Source organism: Planococcus citri, chromosome 2 (genome assembly GCF_950023065.1).
Source record: "Planococcus citri chromosome 2, ihPlaCitr1.1, whole genome shotgun sequence".
NCBI lineage: Eukaryota > Metazoa > Arthropoda > Insecta > Hemiptera > Pseudococcidae > Planococcus > Planococcus citri.
In genome coordinates, this window is record NC_088678.1 from 64,506,912 (window position 1) to 64,528,379 (window position 21,468).

Below are 21,468 nucleotides of genomic sequence, written 5' to 3' on the forward strand. Positions count from 1 at the left end.
ATTTTTATGTTAAAGGCTGATTGATTAAATACCTCAATATTCTATGTACGAAAATTTAAAAAAAAATTACCACCCAATCTATTCCTATTGCTCGAAATTACGTAAAAAAGACAAATTTCGTTTACATTTTATTGGCATTAATTTTAAAAATTCTAGCATTCGTGGCTCAAAAATTGAAATCATTTTCATTTTTTCACAAGTACCCATGAACATGCCCTCAGGAATTGCCCGAAAATGCTAAGAGAGGGGATTTGCCTCTTGGAGTGAAAAAATCAGAGTCCAACAGTCCTGCTTTTCAATCATTTTTATTTCGGTTTTGCTTTTTGCCCATGTCCTGCTGTCCTGATTTTGTCCCAATTTCTTGGTAAGAGATTATCAAACAATTGACTTTTCAGCGCCATAATCGCAAAAAAGTCCGGGTGAAATGTCCTGGGATTTCCAATTTTTTCAGTCAATCAAATCTAAAAATTTTCCATTCATTCTCTTAATAAAAATTTTTATTTTTCAATTTTTTTTATAGTTCCTTGAAAAATGAAAGATTTTTGACTTGACTGATTTTGGACTCTCAACCCCCCCTCCCTCCCTCCCTCCCTCCCATTTCTTCTTAATATTGTGGCATTAATTTAAAAGTTTTCGTGACAAAATAACTACTTTTTGGCCAAAATTGCAAAAAATATGTTTTTTAGCCAACGTTGCGAAAAAGTTTTGCATTTTTGTCGAAATTGTGAAAAAAGTCCTGCTTCTTTTCCAAAAACATTAAAATTTTTCTCATTTTTGTTCTTTTTTTTGAAAATATAAAAATTTTGACTCGAAAATTCCGCTTTGAATAAATTTTGACCCGATTAATCCCCCCTCCTCTCATCCTGTTTCAAATTAAGGTATTTGAAAGAATTTTCTGCTAAAAGTTTAGCTTTTGGCCTGATTTTCCTTTGGTTTCTTGTTTGTTAGACGTCTTGAAAGTTGAAACTGGAGCTGAATTCAGCAAATTCTCGTTCGTTTTTTATGTTATAAGTCACTTATTTAAAATTTCGAGCATTTGTGTATAAATTGAGATCAGTCTGATTTTCTGTAAAGTCGTCATTTTCAGAGAAACGTGTGGGGAAGATAATTTAAGAATTATGCAGTATAAAATCTACATAATATTAGAAAAATTTCGAAAAAAAATGTAAAGGGATTTTGAAACGTTGCCAAGACGAATGCATGGTCTTAAAGTTGAATAAAATTTCAAGATTTTTACAATATCGAATTTTTTTGAGACAGAAGTCTTATTCAGCAAAAAAAAAATAGGAATCAAAATATAAGAGATATTACGCTCCACCCAGTATTTTTCGAAAAATTGTCGTGTTTTTCGCCAATATTCGTAAATTTGATTGGTTTACTGTGCAAATACATACGTTACTCGTTTCGTTTACGATAAAATGAAAATATCGAGTCCCAAGCTTTACGTATGTAGTTTCAACTACGTGTTATTTTACTCGTCATACCTACTTTTTTTAATTTTATCAACCACGTATTGATAAAAATCCCACGTAATGGTCCCATTGACTTGTATTTTTCGACCTTTGAACTGCCACGATTAAAGTTCATTACACTTAATTTTTGAACAAAAGAGTGCACGAATTTTATAAGTATACTAATTTAATGTTTTTCCTTTTGTTTTTGTTCGCAGGGCATGCAATGGGATTGCAAATGTAACATCCGCAATGGCTGTGGATAGCCATGAAGACAATCATTACAAATTAGCCATTGATAACGCGAATAACAATTCGACAAATAAAGCTCTTCAACGAACTACGATAAAGCTCGAAAGTCGCGACGACGACGACTTCGGCTTGAATCCCTTTGCTCACGACAGAAGCACTTCTAGTTTACTTTCTGTCTCGTATTCGTCCGATTCGTCGCTACTGTACCAAGGCTCGGCTCGTCGTAAAAACAGTACGATCTCGAAGGGCATCGTATTCGAAGAATTCATCTCGAGTTCGGATCGTTGCAGTCAACTGACGCCCATCGATAAATTACTATTGAAGAATAAGGCAGCTTTGCAGAGTCTGCGAATGAAACCAAACCGGTCGAAATCAGCTTCAGCGTCGGCTGCTGCTGCCGGAACCGTTACCACCAATGGCAAATCTATCAAAAAGGAACCTAAATCGCGTAAAGAGAAAGTTCTCGGGTCAAAAATCGCCGTAGCTAAGAAGAAAGTCGCCAGCGCGGTTAACGAAGCGAAACCTACGACTAAATCAGCCCCAGCTGTCAAGAAAGCCAGAAATGCCGCACCTCCTAAGGTAGAAGAGACAACCAAAGTGAAAAGTAGAGCTAAACAGACGCCTCAAGAGACTAAAAAAGTACCAAAAAAAGAACCAGCGAATGTTCCAGCTGCAGCTGCTACCAGTTCGGTTGCGAGGAAACGTAAAGCAGATACGACAGATAGCAAACCGATAATGAAAATTACGAAGAAAGTTAACAATAATAATAACGCTAATAAAACCGAAAGATTGACTGATTTGCGCAGTTTCAAGAACGTTTCACGTAAAACAAGATCTTTCAATAAAGTCGTCAAACTTCGCAATGGAAAAAGTCGAATTATACAAGAATCAAAGAAAACACCACCTCCTAGCTCTCTTTCACGTAGAAAGACGCCACGAAACTCGAATGCATCGACAACCGAGTCGGTCGCAAGTGATAGTAAACCGAATACACCTTTTAAAAGAGCCATTAAACAAGAACCACGTGACGAAGATATCGGTATCAAACGCAAAAGAAGAAAAACTCAAGAAAAACCCGCCCCCACCGAAGCACCTACTGCTCCTGTTACTCCTACGGTTGCTGATACAGTGAAAAATGTAATCGAAATTAAACCTTCGATCGAATCTGTTCCCATTCCAATCGAAACACCATCTGCACCAGTTCTGGTCAAAGAAGATGTCCAATTGCCGCCTCTATTGGAGAAACCAAGTGACCTCGAAACACCAGCACCATCTCTGACGCCGGCTCAACTCGAGCCCGAACCGAACAGATCCATCGAAGATATCACTGTCATCGATGAAGAGCTACCTAACGATGCCGAAATGATGGTCGAAGAAGTACTCATCGACGACGAAATCGAATCCGAACCGATGACCGAAGACTCCTGTGATCCTCCTGTTCTTTCGCCAGCAGTTCCGACTGTCTCTACGCTCGATGATACAATCGTCATAGACTCGTCGGAAGACTCCGACGTCCAATTAATAGAAACTCCTCCGGTTATTTCTCCCGCGGCTCCGGTACCAGTCGACGATCCACCTCCTATAATCAATAAACCGGACGATCAAACCGAAGATACGGCTACGGAAATTAGCGAAGATACCGAAAACGACGAAGAATTCCCTCTGCAAGAAATCAACACCGAATCCGAGGGTATTATCGATGAAGATATTACTCTACATTACGAAACAGACGACGAAGACAGTACGGATAAAGATATGGCCAACGAACCTACCGTTGCTGCGGTTGCTACTGCCGCCCATCCGATCCAAGAACCCAAAGAGCCGGTTGAATCGGCTAGAGAGAAAATTCCTACTCCTCCGGTCACTGAAGTCGTCGAAGAACCGAAAGTTATCGCGACACCTAGTCAAGAGAAACCTCCTAAACAGCCCGATACCAAAGTTCATGATGAAAGGCCGGAGAATAAAGCGGTCAAAGAGTCGATTCTGGGAGCGTTGGGGCTCACGTCGCTGGAGAAAGTGCAGCAGAAAGCTAAAGAAAATAATAACTATACCGGTACTTTGAAAGCAGTTATTAAAATTGATAAAGGGTGTCGAAGAATGGAACTGAAACCAAAGGATGCCGGCGCTAATGTCGAGGTAAATATTTTACTGTTTAGTTATTGATTTTTAAGATTAGGCTTTTTAAAAAAATTATTCAATAGGATGGTGCTAAAAATGAAGATGCTCTTTAGCTTCGTTCCCCTTTTCTGAAGAATTCTTTAATCAGGCTATTTAATTTTGGGAAAACCGAGGAAATCCTGCGCATTTTAGTAAATTATTGTACCCTTCAGTCGAGGAATATTGTAGAAATCAATTCTGCAGTTAGGAATTTCAATTAATTTTGCTGCGGATACCCTACGTATTAGTCTCATTATCTTCATTTCACCAAAGAATGGGATTTCAAAATTTCCCCATAATTTTTGAGGTCCTTTCGACGAAGCTAGAAATTAATTAAATTTGGTTTATGATAATTCATCGTTCAAATGAATTTTACCAGACAAATGTGTGAGATTATAGGGAGCAGTGAACTTTAACTACATAGTTTTAAGAAATGATAAGAATCCACTGGTGGTCTTTTTATCTGGCGAGAGATTATTCCACTGCGAAAACAACCTCTGAAAACTCGGAATTTCATTATCTGTCAATCTGCAGCTTCTTGCAAGATTTTGATTAGATAGTACTAAATGAGTAATTTTTGACGCCATGGAAAGTTGTTTAGATCATCTGAAAAAACGGGCTAATTCTCATTAATTTGAAGTTGCGGAATTTGAAGATCTATTTTATTTTATGAACTCGACCTCTCTGTGTATTCTAAGGCTCCCATTTTGAAAAAAGTTTGAGATATAGATCAAAGAAATGAATTTATACTTTCTAATCTATTCTCTTGGAAATTCTGCAGATATTTGCCCCAAGTTTGATCAATTTTGAGTATGAGTTTTAAAAAAGTTATTTTCAGAAAAATCTTTATTTTTCAATGAAATGTACCAGGTCTTTTTTTTTGAAAAAATGTAGACCCAAAAGTATACCTTTTCATGCTCATATTGAAGTTGGCCCCAAAACACGTTAGTAGTTGAAATGAGGCTTTAAAAAAAGACTTCTTGAGTTGTTGCTGCTCAATTAGACCACACACTTTGAAATATTGGGACATTTTTTTGAAAAAATTTAGGTCTAAAAATACAATTGGTCTCTAAAACAAGTTGGTAGTTGAGCCTTTTTTTTTGTTGAAAAAAGACTGCAGTTTGAGATTTCAGGACCCAAAGATTCACTTTTCCTTTTTCATGTGAGAAGTCGTCCTCAAAAAGCAATAAATTAATTATTACGTAGAATATCAATTCTCAGCTGGAAAAAATATGTCTAGATACTAATGTACTCAAGCACACGTTTAAGAGATTTCGAAGTTTTTTTTTTTGGAAAAATTGAGCCCCTAAAAATACTATTAGTATTAAATACCTTCATTTTTGCCAAAATTCGGTCTTGAAATGTTGAATAAATTCTTTTTTAAAGGATTAAAGGTCCTTAGACTTAAGAATCCCCCCAAGGTCGTTTTATTGATATTTTTGGTCGTAAATTTCATTCCTGTTTACCCAATTTTTATTCATGTTGAGCTGGTCTTTTGTGTCAATTTTTTTTTTTGGGGGGGGAGGCACTTTAATTCTCGAAAGTTGGAAGTCCATATTTTTTTGTATCCCCTTCTCTTCCCAAACATCTTCTAAGAAGAATTGATTTTCGTCTTATCGGTTTAGAATGTCCTCTTTTTGTTCCAATATTGTCAAATAATATTTTGGACAAGTTGTCAAAAAGTATCAATTTTTGGAAAAAATCAAATGTCAAAAAGCGTCAATTCTCAACAAAATACTTAGTCAAATGCCCATTTTTGGCAAAATTGTCAAAAAGTGTCCATTGTTGGTAAAATTGTCAAAAGGTGTCAATTTTTGATAAAATTATCAAAAAGAGTAATTTTTTGCCAAAATTGTCAAAAAATTCCTGCTCGTCAAAATTGTCGAAGAGAGTCGATTTTTGGCAAGTTGAAAAAAAAGTTGTTATGTTTTTTCGTCAACATTTTCAAGAAGTACAAGAATTTAGTGATGAAGTTGGCCAATGGTCGTAATTTTTTGAGAGATTTGTGCCTTTTTTTCTTTTGCTAAAACGTCCGAAAAGCATTGATTTTTACCTTGCCTGCCTAGCAAGTCTTTTTGTTTCGAAATTTACAAAACAAAAGTCCTGTTTTTTTACAAGATTGCTTGAAAAACTTCTTTTTTTGTCAAATTCTATTTTTTCCCTCAAATTCTTGTATTTTTTTCAGTTTTTATGGCAATTTTTCAATATTAAAAAAAAAAATTTGTGCTCTGGCGTGCCCCTCACGAAAAAGGCCCTGGTTTTAATTTTTAAATAATTTTAACGTCGATTTTACATTTTTTGCGATACAGTTTTCACTTTTTGCGATATTTCATTTCATTTCAACAATGTTTCTTGATGTTTCATCAATACTTGAAATCATTTTGAATTATTTTTATAAAATTTCAACATTTTCAAGTAACTTTTACTGTGTTTTGCTCAATTTCACTGAAATGTTCAATACTTTTTGGTAATGTTGTGTGATTATTGTAATAATCTCTCAGCTTTGAACAATACTTCGGTTATTCTTTAAAATTTCATTCTTGTTTGGTGTAATAATAAAATTGATCAATTTTCGGCTATTTGTGCAAAATTTTGCTCGAATTTCGTGATATTTGGGCAAATTACGCACTTTCAATCCCTTTTGTGTAACAATGTTTTATGATTTTATTCATTTTTACTGAAATTTTTTGTAGTTTGTGGTTATGTATTTTCAGTTATTTTTATGCCAATTTTATAGTTTTGAATAACAAATTTCCATTTTTCAAATTCAATGGGGTAGAATAAGTTGAATCCAAATTAAAATCAGTCAAGCAATTCTTGAATGAAAATTGAGAATTGCAATCACAAAATATGTATTAAAATTTAATTTAATTTTTCCAAAAAAAATTTGAAAAAATATTGAATTAGGAACACCAATAAAGCAAAAAATGAAAAAAAAGATTCCTATCATAATTCCGGAATTAATCAAATTACTTACCGGAAAATCAGATTTGTGTAACAAGTTTTTTGAAAAGGCTGTGAAAAAAACAAGACCGATCTTTTCCTCCATTTTTTGATTTCGAAAATAGCAAATTGAAAAAATATAAGTAAGTTTTGAAGGAAATGAAATTTCGACTTTGAATGAGGTGGGATAAGTTGATTTCCACCCCCCCCCCCTTCCCCAAAAAAATATATGTAACAAAAAAACATTTTTGAAGTGCCCAAAGAAGAGTTTTTCATTTTCGAAACTTGATGGTAAACATTTTTCAACAATTGATAACAATTTTGAATTTGAATCAGCAAAAGTGAGTTTTAAAATGTTATCCCTAAAATCTAAATCCAACAGCACAATTGTAAAGACAGTTTTGCGAAGAGTATGAGGGCTGAATTTCATTTTGGCTCTTTATATGACCTTTTTTTTTCAAAACAGAATTCAAAAATTTGCTGGGCCCTCTGAAACACCTCGAAACCACGATCAATCGATTTGAGAGCTCGAAAGTGAGGTATAAACTAAATTTTTGATTTTCACTTTGAGCCTTTCGTGGACCATTCATTTGTTATTTTCCCCTAAAAAGTAATTTTTGTAGAAAATTTTGAATTAGAACGAGCAAGGACGGATTTCGAAAATTGTACCTGATTCAATTGGGGAAAAAATCACAAAAATCAGTCAATCTGAGTTCACAGGTGATGAAATTTCATGTCAATTCATCTTTTGTGACAGTGTTTCTGAAACCGAAACGAAAAAAATCCAAAAAATGTACTTCAAGCTCCAGATCCAGGACTACTCAAAACCACCATCAGCGGATTTAGCATGTTAGAGGGGGGGAGGGGCTCAAAAATTGAGTGTAAACTGATTTTCAGTTTTATCAAAATTTGATTTTTTTTCGCCATAAATGAACCTATGAATTCTCTTCCAAAAATTGATCAAAAATTAAAAGATGATACCGAGCTCCTTGATTTTTTTATCAAATTAATTTGATCCAAAAAATTTTCGGGGACACAGATCTGGATCCTCTGATTGCAAGAAAAATTATTCTAATTATTTCAGAATAGGTACATACTTTCTAATCTTATTGATCGTGCTCAACTTTGCTCTGAATTTTGTTCCAAGCACTTCGAACATTTTTTCGTTCGAATGCACCTCTACCACACGAACTGTCTTCTGTCCCCTCCCTCCCCCTCCCTCAATCTGAGAAAAAAGTTTCCATCCTTCATCGTCATATCATCAATGTATTTTCTGTGTTGTGTACCTACCTACCTACCTCTGTATGAGTATCAAAGAGCTTGCGCACAATCGTTCGTAATTCATAAGATGTAATCACTCAGTGGAGGTGCATATACTAGAACCTATGAATGTTATAAATATAGACGAAGATGGTCACCTCCGCGCAGCATCCCTCTCATCTGAAGTACTATTAGCGTGATGATTATGCGCGACATGATCGTTGCACGTACCTAATCTTTCACATGTTGTTTATACTCTGTTACTTCGTATACAGTACTTTGATATATCATCTACTTTGGGGGCGCATGTTAATCGTGTTTTCGGATACGTTATTTTACGAGGACCTACGTGCCTTGCTGTAGCTTATAGCTGCTATAGACTCACATTTCGTATTGATGATTCTCGAAATGAATGTGAACTAAAATATCGAATCTCGTACATTTTGTCGTTGCAGGGATCACAGAATGAAAACGTGTTGTCCTTTTACCAGAAAATTATACCGACTAAAGTGGAACACGGTTCGGATTCCGGAAATGGTTCGATGGTTCGAGGTGATTCGGAAACGCAGGTCGTAAATGGAATGGATTCGGCTTCGTTTAAGAACAAATGTCACGATGATGGATTACTTTCAAGTTTAAGAGAAGCGAACGCTAGAGCTATGGAAGCAGGTTGGTGATTTTAGTAGATTTTGAATTTATATGTTTCAGCTACACGAGCTTGAAAATATGTAATTAAAAATTGGTGGTTTAGATCAGACATTTAATGAGTTTTTACTTTTGCAGATTATAACGGTATGATCGATCCAGTCAGCGGTCAAATAGCCAAAGAGAAGACCAAAGCTGCTGCGTAAGTGTTACAATTTGTGACTGATTTAGCATAAAAAATTTCATCAAAATTAACACCTCGATAATTATTATGTAGTTCATTGGTCGTACCGGAGAAGAGCTCGTCATTTTCAATACACCCGAATAGGCTGTGCTCCGATGTATGTAAATATTGTTTCGGCAAATTCGGATCGTTGGATACGCCATGTCACGTAGGCCAGATGAAGAACCCGGAACGCCAGAGGAAAATTCTTCTATGTAAATTTTTTTCTTAGATAATTTTCGTACTATTTTTTCGTGTACATGCTTCAAATTCGTGGTTTTCTTCGCCCTTCTTCGTGTTTTCTCTATGCATACTTCTTGCTTTTTTATCGAAAGTTGTACAATTATCTCGAATGCTAAGGACGCGTTTATCTGAAAAATACCTACTCGAAGTAATTTAATTAATGGGTTTATCTCAAAGTTGCAAGTATAGTCACCTTTTTTTTTTTTTTTTTAGCAAAACGAAAAATTGCAATGGAGGGTTTTTGAGATGGTTTTTGAATATTGAGAATGAAATTTAATAAAAAAAAAAAAAAGACTGCGATGGAAATTGAATAAAGAGAAAAGTGGGATTTTTTTGGAATTGAAATTTGTAGAGCATTGAAAAGCGAATTATTGGAAATTAGAAAGATGAATTCAATTGATCTAATCACGAAAAATGCGATTCGACTCGAGAGGAAATTTCGTGAGAGAGATTTACAATGCAGAAAATTGAATGTAATCAACTTTGGAAAGTAAAAAAAAGGGTGCCCATGGTGAAAATCTGATGATAAAATTAAAACGTTTTCAGTTTGTTGGGAGATGATGAAAACCTCTGAAAATCAAGAAAGTAAAATTAGTGGCGATGAGATTATGAGAAATACTGGAACTGAACTCAGACTATTCTCGTCAAGGGAGGGGGGTCATTTTTGAAAACCCGCGGAAAAGATTAATTATGTAAATAGCTCAATTCCAGATCTGAAAACTAAAAAGTACGATCAGTTGGCTTAAAGTTTTTCCCTTTCTTTCAATATTTTTGACCATAAAATTATCTGCCTTTGGATCCAAAAAAAAAAAAATCGATTCGTGCACTCGATGTTCAATTTTTATAAATTTCATAAACTCTCGCTTCACATCTTTGAAATCCTCTGAAATTTTTGAGTTTGTTTGGTTTCTCTTTGCGAATTTTTTTACCTAATAGATTAATCGAACCACCAAAAGTGAATTCTTTTAAGATTTTCCATCCCATATTATAATCAATTATGTGGGATCATGTTTGAAATGAAAAATATTTTTTACCATCAAAAATGGGCACTCTGATTGAAAATCGATTCTTTATGCTAAAAAAAAATCATCCAATGGACTTCCTGATCAAAAATCAATCATGATCAGAATAGAAATCGATTTTTGTTAGTGATTTTTCATTTAATTGATCGATCAGCTCGAAGTTCAGAATGAAACATTAATGTTTACCTCAAAAACAGATTTCTCGATCGTAAATCAATCATGGTCAAAATCGATTGATCGAATCCCAAAAATTGGTACCCTTGCAATTTTGGATCTCATGTGGTCAATCATCTTAAAAATGGAAGATTAATTTGTGCCCAAAAATAGACCCTTCGATCAAAAATTGATCACGATCGAAAATCGATTCATTTGCAATATTTGATCGATGACCGAAAATCGATTAATTGAACCCTGAAAATCTATTCATTTGCGATTTTTAATTTAATAAGGTAAATTTTTTACTTTGGAAATAAACCCACCGATCAAAAATTGATCACGATCGAAAATCGGTAAATCGAATGACAAAAGTCGATTCCTTTGCGATTTTCGATCTCATGTGATCGATCTCGTATTAAAAATGAATAAATCAATTTTGGTCTCTAAAACAGACTTTTCGATCAAAAATCGATCATGATTGAAAATCGATTAATCGAACCACAAAAATCGATTAATTTGTGATTTTCGATCACATGTGATCGATCATTGTCAAGACACAAGATCAATTTTATAAGCTCTCAAAATACACTTTCGAGTTGAAAACGATAATCGAAACCTAAAAATCGATTTATTTGCGATTATCGATCACATATAGTCGATAATTTTTAGAATGAAAAATCAATTTTACGATCTTCGATCTTCCAAAATTCACTTTCGGGTTGAAAATTAGTCAAGTTCGAAAATCGATTAATCGAACTCCAAAAATCGATTCATTTACGATTTTCGATCACATGATCGATCATTTTCAAAAAGAAAAATCAATTTTATGAACTTCACGAAATCGCTTATGGGTTTTGACTCAAAAATCAACCATGATTGAAAATCGATCAATCAAACAAAAAATCGATCTTTTTGCAATTTTTGATCTCCAAGATCGATTGTGCTTTAAATGAAAAAAATAATCAAATTTTGGTCTTAAAAATGTATTTTTTTTTATCAAAAGTTTAGTCAAGATCGAAAATCATCTGATAGAACTCCAAAAATTTATTCAAAAATCGATTCCTTTTCTCGATCATGTTTAAAATTATCATTTGTACTGTACTGTTTTGTTTCGTTTTTGTTTTTGTTAACAAAAATTGGCAAAAATTGCATTTTTCTGCTCAAAAAGAGTAATTTTTTGAAAATTGATTTTTTCATTTTCGTTTTCGATCGTAAAAAGTGGTCAATCTTTTCGATTTATTTAATTTATCTTCATTTTTGTTTGGAAAAAATTAAAATTGCATTAACAATATTTTTTTTCAAAAAACATTTTTTTTTGATCGATTGATTTTTGATTTTCAATTTTTATCATCTTTTTAAAAATAATCGAGAGGTCTATTGAAGACTACAATTGATCTGATTTTCATTTATTTCGGCGTCTTGTGGAAAAATTCAAAATTCTGTAATAATAGGAAATTGCGGGACCAGGACGCTCCAGAATGACTTCGAATGGCGGAGCTTGGATTGCTGGAGTCGATATGAGTTCCAGAACGGATTTTAGTTATGTAAATTTTTACAAAGAAAAGTGCATCTAAAAAAAATTGAGTCGTCATTTTTGGATTTTCAAAAATTTGCAAAAATAATCTAATTTTTTGAATTAAATGTGAAAAAGTATCTAGCTATAAATTTAACTGAATGAAAACTTTTTGTCCATAAAATTGTAAACAAAAAAGGCCCCAATGCTGTTTGAAAAAAACGGTATCTATAAACATTAATCTCCAATTTCTCTGTTTTTCCTTTCTGTTCGCCTTCTTCCACTCTTCTCATTTATGTACATTTTTCGCTCTAATTTGCAATAATAATATTCACCTATCTATTATGAAATTAGACTAATTTCTATTTTTTATTTCAGGTGAACCAAACCTCAAATTGGATACTTGTTTATGTGACGCTTGCTACAGATTCGTTGATCGAAAAGCCAATAAACCTCCTCAGAAGCGTAGCAAGTCGAGTAATATGAGACGGTCGATTTCTATAAATCAACGAAGCCTGGGTCTATGTGTGATTCAAAATTGCACCCAGTTCGCCAGACATACCGTTAAACGCAAATGGCTGCTGCGGATTAGTAAAAAAATAGCTAAAGTGAGTGGCGCCTTGGTGTTTTTTTTTTGTTTTTTAAAAAATATTTCCAATTTGTGGCCTGGGGAGAAAATTTGAATTTATTTTCTCTATTTTGAATCAAAAATGTAGAAAAAAGAAAAGAATTTGTATATGGAATTGAATAAGTAAATCTGAATAGTCTTAATTTTTTTCTGAAATTAATTTATTTTTGAAGTATTTTTCTCTCGCTGAACGGGGCGAGGGGGGATTACAAAACGTCTGTGAAATCATTTTACCTATTTTCAAAAATTGATCGAAAAATCATCTAAAATTACCTGATTTGATGCCTTTTAAAATTACCTTTATTAATGTTTTTTTTTCAACTTGAAGCTAATGTGTGTTTTTTTTTTGTTTTAATTTAGCTTTCATTCGATGTCAATAAAGGTGGTCCTAGAATGAGATATGGATTATGCGCTCAGCATTATTATCTGGTTCGTATGACAATATTAATGAAAAAGAGCCTCCTCATGATAGCTTCTATATCGTAAGGTTCAGCCAGGTTTCTTCGTTGAAAATATTTGTACTAATGTCTCGAATTTGTGTTTTCGTTCACGCAGGTGGATTTCTATACGTTATGTGGTATTTGTAAAAAACGTCTGAATCGTAATCACATGTATTCCATTCGATCGGAGCTGGACGATTATAATGGTATCCTGAAAGAAGACAAAATTCCTATTAAACTGGTGGATAATATGTTATTATGTAAATTATGTCACTACTACATGTCATTGCGACTGAAATACGGAGAATCGTCCAGAATGTCGCCGAGCAATAGACAATATTATCAGAATTTCCGTAAAAAGTAAGTTCCCCATTTGCAGTCACCTTTTGGCGAATATTGTATTCAATAATCAACTAATTTAATTGATTTTTGCGCAGAATTCTATCAAATTACAACATAGAGGTGAGCGATAGCGAAGACCCGATTACTTCGGAGTGCTTGAAATACGAAAGCAGCGGCGGTATGGATTCGCTCAATCAAGGTTGTCAAATGATCGAAGAACTAGCCGCTTCAACGTCGTCATCCAAAGCATCAGCTACAGCAGCGACTACGACGACAGCCACTTCGTCGGCTCGATCAGCAAACGTGTCGTCGTCATCGTCGTCATCGTCTTCGAAAAAGAACAATCACAACGTCGGTTTCCGCGACATAGCCGATTTGCTAAAACCTCTGGAAGGAGACGGCGATAAAAACTCGTCGACTCGGATCCAAGTGAAGTTCGGTAACCTGAACATAGGCAAATTAAGCAACCTGAACATCGGTCAGAATTCGTCTACACATCAGAGCGAATCGAAACACGACAAATCCGGTAGTAAGGAGCTACCTCTTATCGCCGATTTCGCTTTCAAGCCGTCTTCTGCGGGACAGAAGGATTTGGAGAAATGCGTCTCGACCATTCTGTTCGATAAAGGGACCAAGAAACTATGGCAAGATTTACAGAAACCTTACGGTAACCAGTCGAGCTTCATTAGACATTTGATCATGTTAGAGAAGTTCTGGCGATCCGGTGCCTTGGTTTTGGCCGGAAACGCCGATGCCGGAGCTGTCAAGTACATCAATAGCGTTAAAAATCGCATCGAGTCGTTGGAAACGTCTTCGTCGAAAGAATCAGCGCCTTCGGCGACCCCTCCGCCACCTGCGGCCACCGTAACTAAACCGCTGCCGATTTTGAAACCAGCCACGTCTTCGAGTATGGAGATTGGAACGTCGACTGTGCATCACTTCGCCGATGGATCGATCAAAAAGTCGCCCAGCGAGACCACCACCAGTACTTCGGCGAACATCAGACACACGCCTCCGCCTCCTCCTCCGTTGCTGAAAATAGACTCGATGAACGGGATGCCTTTCGGAGTACCGAATAAAGTGGTCGTTTCGTCGGCCGAATCCAAGGTCCAGTACCATCATACGCCCGCTGCACCGAAACCGGCGGCTCCTCGAAACGCCGATATATCGATGCAAAGGTACGTCGAAATGATGCATCCGCAGCCTCGTACCAAACATTTGGCCCAGATGACCAACGGTAACGTCAAAGGACTCGGCGTATCGTTACTCAAGAAACCGATTCCGGCGATGCCGAACATGAAACCGATCCACATCGCCAACAGCGGTTTAGCCGAAATGATGGCCAACTCGTCAGCCTCCAGGATATCGAAAAAAAGCGCTTCCGTCGTTTACCACGGTACCGCCGGTAACGCCAACCTAGCTAAGAGGCCGTACTACAGTTTGCCTCAGCTAACAGCTATCACAACTTTACCATCGTCAGTGTCTGTGTCTAGAACAACACCGGTGGATTCTTCATCCATGATTATAGCCAAGCTACCGAAAGCGTTGACTGTGACTCAAATCGACGAGCCGAGATCGAAGGATAAACGCTCTCCTGGTGAGAAACCGCAGCTTATTCCGGCTCCTTTTCTAGCCGGTGAAAAACCTTCGGTATCGGTGTTTCGAGAAATGACCAAGTAGTTCGCAGAAGAAGGCCCCTTTTTCAGTACAGTACCTCCTCTACCTTTTTCCTTGGACGCTCCGTATCTGCGATCAGGACGGCGCCGCGTTGTTTTGTTTTTATGATATTTTTTCCTTGTTATCTTGATTTAGGTTTAGGTGTATCGATTTTACACAATTGATTATTTATTATTATTATTATTCAATATCATGTTACTTAAAAATTTTTTTCGTGTTTTATGATTATTTTTTTTTTCTTGGTCTCTTGAGAGTCGTGACTTTTATATTCAACATCGTCGATCCTTATTCGATTTTATTCAATTTTCTTTTTTTATTTATATATTTAACTGTTCCTAATTTATTTTTTCGGGTATTTTTAATTTATATTCTTTTTTTTTCTCTCGTATTATCTCGATGTTGTATATTATTTTTCTTTCTTCTTTCCTTATTTATTATTATCTTCTATATACTTCTTTTTTTTTTTTTCATAATATGATTTAGGTCAAGGTGACACTTTTTTCCTTCGATTTTTTTTTCTTTTTTAAGAATGGAAACTCACTCCTACGGCGTATGAGTAGTTTATTAAGAATGATTTGCTCAGTGTGACGTGGAATACAGGCTGTTCGATGTAATAACGCGGTGATATGTACTATTTTTTTTTCTTCTTTTTTTTCTCTCTTTTTTTGATGATGATGATTATGATGATTTAAAATTATAAAATGAAATTTATGTATACCATTTTTTCGTTGTGTGTAATAATATTATTACGAGAAATTATAACAATTTTTATATATGGAGTTATATATATTTGAGAGCTTATAATGAAAGACTAGGATAGTTACGTTTCTTTTTTTTCTTCTTTCTTTTTTCTCTCAACCTTGTGAAAGTGAAGATTGTTCTCTTGTCTGTATTGTTATAATTACACTTGTTAATGTAGTAATTATATAAATTATTGTAAAGTTTGTTGCGTAATATGGAAAATTTTTAATAAAGATGTTAATGTGTATAAATGTGTTGGGACTGTTTGGGTTTTTTGGTGGATGAGTTTTTTTTTGTCTTGCGGTGGATTTCAAAATGGAAAATTATTGGATTAGTTATCTATGAAACCAAAAAAATAAACCGCTGAGACTAATTTGGTCATTACTTAAGGTGCTCCAGAACTTTGGAAACTAAAAATTCAAATACTTGGTTGAAAAATTTTTGAATAAGGTTCTGGAAAGGACTGAGGAAAAAAATTGAATTCCATGATGATTTTAAAAATCGGCATTCCTTTTTTTCAAACACTTTGCTGACCTTTTTGGTTTAAAATTTGAGCCTTTTCAACCCGATTTTGGTTTCTTGTACTCCTCGTACTTCCCTTAACTCATCCATGGGTCAATATTAGTGTCAGAGGTTCACTTCTCTGATCTCTACAATATAAAATCTGAGCTTAAAAATAATACTGATTTCCAAAATTTTGAATGATTTTTACCCCCTTCCCCTTCATCATCTACAAACTTACCACTCTTCCTGAAGCCCAACGGTCTCCAGATACCAACCAAAATTTTTTAATTGAACGAATTTTCACCGTCATCAATCATTTTGGGGCATATGACTCCCCCTCCTACTTTCCCCCCTTGGACAGCTCAAAAGGTCAAAATCATACTTCCAAGTCCCACTTTTATTATTTTTTGTTTAATTTTATGGTAAAAAAGCCAATGCCATAGTGGTGAATAAAGAGACTGAAATTCTGATTTTCAGACGAATTTACCCCCCTCCCCCGATCTTCTCTATCTCCACTATCACCAGTCTCCAAAATCCTTCTTGTTCAAATTACGATCAGAGCATATTTAATTTCAATTTAAAAAATTACCAAATCGAGCAAATTTTTGCATTTTTTTTGAAAATTTTGGCTCGTTAGCTCGTTATTCCCTCCCCTTTTCTCGTGCACATGCCCCACTATGGGTACAAAAAAAGCTAAAAAAATCAAAGTGGTAATAAAAATATTCAAACGTGATTAAAATACCGATTGTAAAAATTTTTGGAGCCTAAATAAATTAGATTTTGAAATCAAAATTGAACCCCAGGAGAAGCACGAGGTTCCAAATTTTGAAAAATGCAACAAACGTATCGAAATGTAGGGTTTTGAGGGTAAGATTCTAAAACCTGTCTTGACTCAAAAATCAAAACCAAAATTCAGTCCTCTAGAAAACGACGTTAGTAGTTTTAATGCATCAAAAAATCCAGTGAGGTATCTCCGATTTCGATACCTAGACCTACTAAAATTGATTGCATTTTCCAAAATTTTAGATCCAACTCCAAGTTTCTTGATAGGAGGCTGCTTCGTTTTGATTTTGTGAATTAGAACTGATTTTAAAATCAGAACCAGAGCATTCGAAAAACAGTAAATTTTTTTAATAAAATTTTTGAAAACCAATTTTTTAAAGTGTTTGAATTTTTAAGGAAAATAAATCGTTGAAAACTTTTGAAATTTGACAGAAAGTTTTGAGAATTTCCTCAGAAATGTTTGATTTTTTCTTGAAATTGTTAAAGAAATTCTTCAATTTTTTTTTCAATTCTTTAATTTTCCAAAAAACATGAAGATTTTTTCTCATCTAACTTTTTAAAAACTCAAAAAATTCAATAGAGTAAAGATTTTTTCATTTTTTAACTTTTTTTGAAAATTCTAAAAAATATTTGAATTTTATTGTTTTTTTTTAAATTTTGGTTTGGAAACTAAAGCTAATTTTAATTTTGGGTTCAAACGAGTTTCGAAATTAAAATTAGTGCTCTCAAAAAGCTTAATTTGGACACTCAAATCGTTCCTTTTGATAGGTACGTGATTTGAGATTTTAAATTCAATGGAGTAAAGATTTTTTCATTTTTCAACTTTTTTTAAAAATTCTAAAAAATATTTGAATATTTTATTGTTTTTTTTTCAAATTTTGGTTTGGAAACTAAAGCTAATTTTAATTTTGAGTTCAAACGAGTTTCGAAATTAAAATCAGTGCTCTCAATAAGCTTTATCTGGACACTCAAATCGTTCCTTTTGATAGATACGTGATTTGAGAGTTTTTATTTCATCAATGTTTCAAAAATACTCAAACAAATGAAAAATATAAAAAACTGACCTCAAAAATGCAAACTTGAGATTGTAATTCTACCGCGTTATTTTTTTTTCTAGCGATTAGTTTTCTCAATTAATGAGATCATTCTATCATAAATTTCAATCTGGCAGATTCCCCTCTCCCTTTTCAACTCAGAATTCAAATTACTCATTTCAATCAAGTCAAAGTCAAAAAACATTTTTAATCAGGAGAATTTTCGTTATTTCAAAAATTTTGGGCCTCATCATGCCCCCCCCTTTTACATTGACCCCTTCAGAAGTCAACAAAAATTTTCCGAGCTTTGCTTAAAAATTATCCAAGTACTAATTTCAAAATTTTAATAGACGAAATTCTGGAAACTGTTGAATAAATCGACCCCATGGGATCAAAATTATTTCGCGGGGGTCAATCTCATATAAATTTCCAAATAAATACATGTTAGAAGGATAAAATAAATCAAAAAGACCAGTACGATGATAAATTTGCTTTCACTCCTGAGGTTTTGAAATTACGAGTAAAATCATCTCATCATTTGCTAAAACTTTGAAACTTTTCATTCACTAGATTCTTCACGATTCTAAATTCTCATCTACTTCAACGATTAAGAACCTAAAATGAAAATAAAAAATTCTAAAAATGAAAACAACACTCAGTTCAAAAAAAGTAATAATAATAAGTTTAATTTGATACAAAAATCGATAGGATTCGAAACAAAAAAAAATCCTTAAAAACACTATAATACCACAGAACTAAAATTCAATTAAACTTTATCCTTTTCACTTGAGGGGGTATAAATTTACTCGACATAGTAAATTTCGTTCTTTTAACAGTCTCAGGCTTATCTTGCTTCTGAGATTTATCAGGTTCTACATCAGCATCGGATACAGGATTCGATTCCGGTTTCGTTGCAGCTGTTTCCGGTGGTTTTGTATCAGCTTTGGGTAACAATTGTGGGCCAATAAGAACTCGAGGCTGTAAACAAACACATCAACACGAATTAATATGACAATCAACTACATGATTGAGTGATTTCGGCAGAATAAAGCCTCAACTCACAGGTTGCTGCTTTTGAGGTTTTTGATTACGAAAATTCAACTTATTAGTTGAATTAAAACCGGTCGAGTTGAGAGGAACTCCTTTACGAGTGGAATGCTGATTCGTTGGCTTCTTGAACCGATTAACATTATTTTGAGGACTAGAAAAACAATGTTGAGCTGGGTACGCTGTCGTTACAGCAGGAACATTCGTGCCACTAGGACCAGGCTGAGGTTCGATTGTAGACTGACTCATTTGTTGAGATTTTCTGCTCGACGAAAGTGAAAATTAAAACGAGTTATTAAATAATATAATGAAGGTGAAGATTTGTATTCAAAAAATAACGTACCTCAAATCAGCAGCCGTATACTGAGATAGTCTTTTTAATACTTCGTGTCTTCTTTGATCCAGTTTATGTCTACATTCTGAGACAGATTCCAATTCCGGAGCATAACACACGTGTAGAATACCACCGAAAAACGACTTATCATCTATCATATGTTTGGCAAACCTGAACATAAATTCAACCATTCAGAATTCATCTCATCATAACCTACAAGGTGAATCCTTATTCACCAACTACCTGGCTGATTGTATTTTGGTAAATGTGACGTGAAACACTTCGGTAAAAGATTCTTCATCTTCGGAGTAGTCTTTAACTTGATGTATTTGTTTGATTTCACCATAACGCATGCATAAGTGCTTCACTTCTTTTTGCAAATTCAACGAAGGCATTCCTCTGATGATCAGGTGCTGAGATTCGTCGCTAATCGTGTATACCTGATACAAGTACTAGACTAATTAAGGAAAATGTTCCCATAAACGAAAAGTGTAACAGTTTTCGTCAAGTAAGAAAACTAGTTACGAGGGTGAATTATAGAGTAACAATAAAATATTAATTTGGTAGGATACAAGTCCAAATTGGCCGGTACCTTCACGGCAGTCAGCTTTTTTCCTTGGCGATACGATGGACGAGTGGTGCAGAGTTGCTGGCGTTCGTGATGAGGTTGCTTCGTGATTGTTTTCTCCTTGGATTCCATTTTTCCGTACTAAATTGCTCTAATTTAAAGCATAAGATCATTTATTTTGGCCTGAAACTTTGAAAATCACCAAAAAAGTTCGGGAACTTTGATGTGATGATGATTCGCGAAAAAAAACGAAGTGGCTGACACCTAGCGGCTGTTCCGTCAACTATCTGAAAAGGTGATATGATGAAAAGGTGAATGCAATTTTTCCTGTAAAAAATTCAACTTTTTCGATTATTCGCGGATTTTGGTGAACTTTGGTGCAGTATCAAATTATAGACAATAAAATTCCGTATCGATTGATGTTAAATTTTCATCATTTCGTGAAAAAATAACGATTTTATGAATACTTTTAGTTTGCTGATTTTTGCATACTACGTACATCAACTTCAAACTCGAAATACTTGTAATTTTCAGTGAGCATGTGCGCGTTTTAAATAATCAAAATGTTCGGAATTACATCCTCTTTAAAATGGATTTTTACCGAAAGCTCTATGTGCAACGGTTCAAAAGTTGTGGAAGTTTGAAGTTGCGAAAACAAGGCAAAAAGCAGCTGCGAATCGTAAGTATTGAACTTTGAACTAAAATTACTCGAAATTTTCAGTGGACACCTAGGTATTTTAATATATCAAAATGTTCGGTATTTCTTCCTCTTTAAAATGCTTTTTTACTGAAAGCTCTACCTTCAACCGTTCAAAAGTAATTGAAGATCAAAGTTGCGGAAATAGATTATTCATCAACAGTATCAACACATTGTTTGAATTGATAACAGTGATAACACAATTTGAACATTTTGGTGACATTATCTTCAATTACTTTTGAACGGTTGAAGGTAGAGCTTTCGGTAAAAAAACATTTTAAAGAGGAAGATATGCCGAACATTTTGATATATTAAAATACCTAGGTGTCCACTGAAAATTTCGAGTAATTTTTGTTTGAAGTTCAGTACTTACGATTCGCAGCTGCTTTTTGCCTTGTTTTCGCAACTTCAAACTTCCACAACTTTTGAACCGTTGCACATAGAGCTTTCGGTAAAAATCCATTTTAAAGAGGATGAAACTCCGAATATTTTGGTATATTAACATAAGCATAGGTTTACTGAAAATTTCGACAATTTTTCGTTTAATGTTGACATATAGTATGAAAAATGCGGTAAAAGTATTCATTAAATCGTTAATTTTCCTCTAAATGGTGAAAAATTAGTATCAATCGATAGGGAATTTCATTGTCTTTAATTTAAGACTAACTAAAAGTTCATCAGAACTCGCGAACAATCGAAAAATTTGCTGTTTTTTCGCGAATCACCAAAGATATTACCATCTAATCACCTTTTCAGGACTGCGATACTAGCGATCCAAGCGAGGGTTTTTTCGCGAATAAGAACAAAG

At 34.4% G+C, this 21,468-nt stretch overlaps 2 protein-coding genes across 10 annotated transcripts in view; one reads left to right on the forward strand and one right to left on the reverse strand.

The window, feature by feature from the left end:
* Positions 1-15,944, forward strand: part of east (enhanced adult sensory threshold) — a 64,900-nt gene extending 48,956 nt beyond the window's left edge. For all 5 annotated transcript variants that reach the window (XM_065352150.1, XM_065352151.1, XM_065352153.1 and 2 more), the window contains 8 exons: positions 1,670-3,839; positions 8,519-8,732; positions 8,847-8,910; positions 8,986-9,146; positions 12,244-12,473; positions 12,854-12,922; positions 13,049-13,293; positions 13,371-15,944. In XM_065352150.1, the coding sequence (XP_065208222.1) occupies positions 1,670-3,839; positions 8,519-8,732; positions 8,847-8,910; positions 8,986-9,146; positions 12,244-12,473; positions 12,854-12,922; positions 13,049-13,293; positions 13,371-14,955 (4,738 nt within the window). In that variant the 3' untranslated portion in view covers positions 14,956-15,944. The remainder of the gene's footprint in view (positions 1-1,669; positions 3,840-8,518; positions 8,733-8,846; positions 8,911-8,985; positions 9,147-12,243; positions 12,474-12,853; positions 12,923-13,048; positions 13,294-13,370) is intronic.
* Positions 15,945-18,673: 2,729 nt separating this feature from the next.
* LOC135837030 (RNA-binding protein 48) lies at positions 18,674-21,457 on the reverse strand. Of its 5 annotated transcripts, none has more exons than XM_065352158.1 (6): positions 21,328-21,457; positions 19,988-20,250; positions 19,639-19,835; positions 19,405-19,566; positions 19,077-19,323; positions 18,674-18,992 (listed from the first exon to the last, which is right to left on the reverse strand). In XM_065352158.1, the coding sequence occupies exons 2-6, from the start codon at positions 20,093-20,095 to the stop codon at positions 18,777-18,779; spliced, it is 930 nt and encodes a 309-aa protein (XP_065208230.1). In that variant the 5' UTR covers positions 20,096-20,250; positions 21,328-21,457; the 3' UTR covers positions 18,674-18,776. The 5 variants fall into 5 exon arrangements, with proteins under 5 accessions (XP_065208230.1, XP_065208229.1, XP_065208228.1 ...); XM_065352157.1 differs by having other exon boundaries at positions 19,988-20,290; XM_065352156.1 differs by having other exon boundaries at positions 19,988-21,457.
* Between the last annotated feature and the right edge of the window lie 11 nt (positions 21,458-21,468).

Bases quoted from the DNA above. Each gene is read 5' to 3' on its own strand.
- LOC135837030 (XM_065352158.1), bottom strand. From the start codon at position 20,095: ATGGAATCCAAGGAGAAAACAATCACGAAGCAACCTCATCACGAACGC. The intron at 19,567-19,638 runs GTAGTTGGTGAA...ATTTATGTTCAG, and splicing joins ACCAAAATACAATCAGCCAG to GTTTGCCAAACATATGATAG. The intron at 18,993-19,076 runs GTGAGTTGAGGC...GTTTGTTTACAG, and splicing joins AACCTCAAAAGCAGCAACCT to CCTCGAGTTCTTATTGGCCC.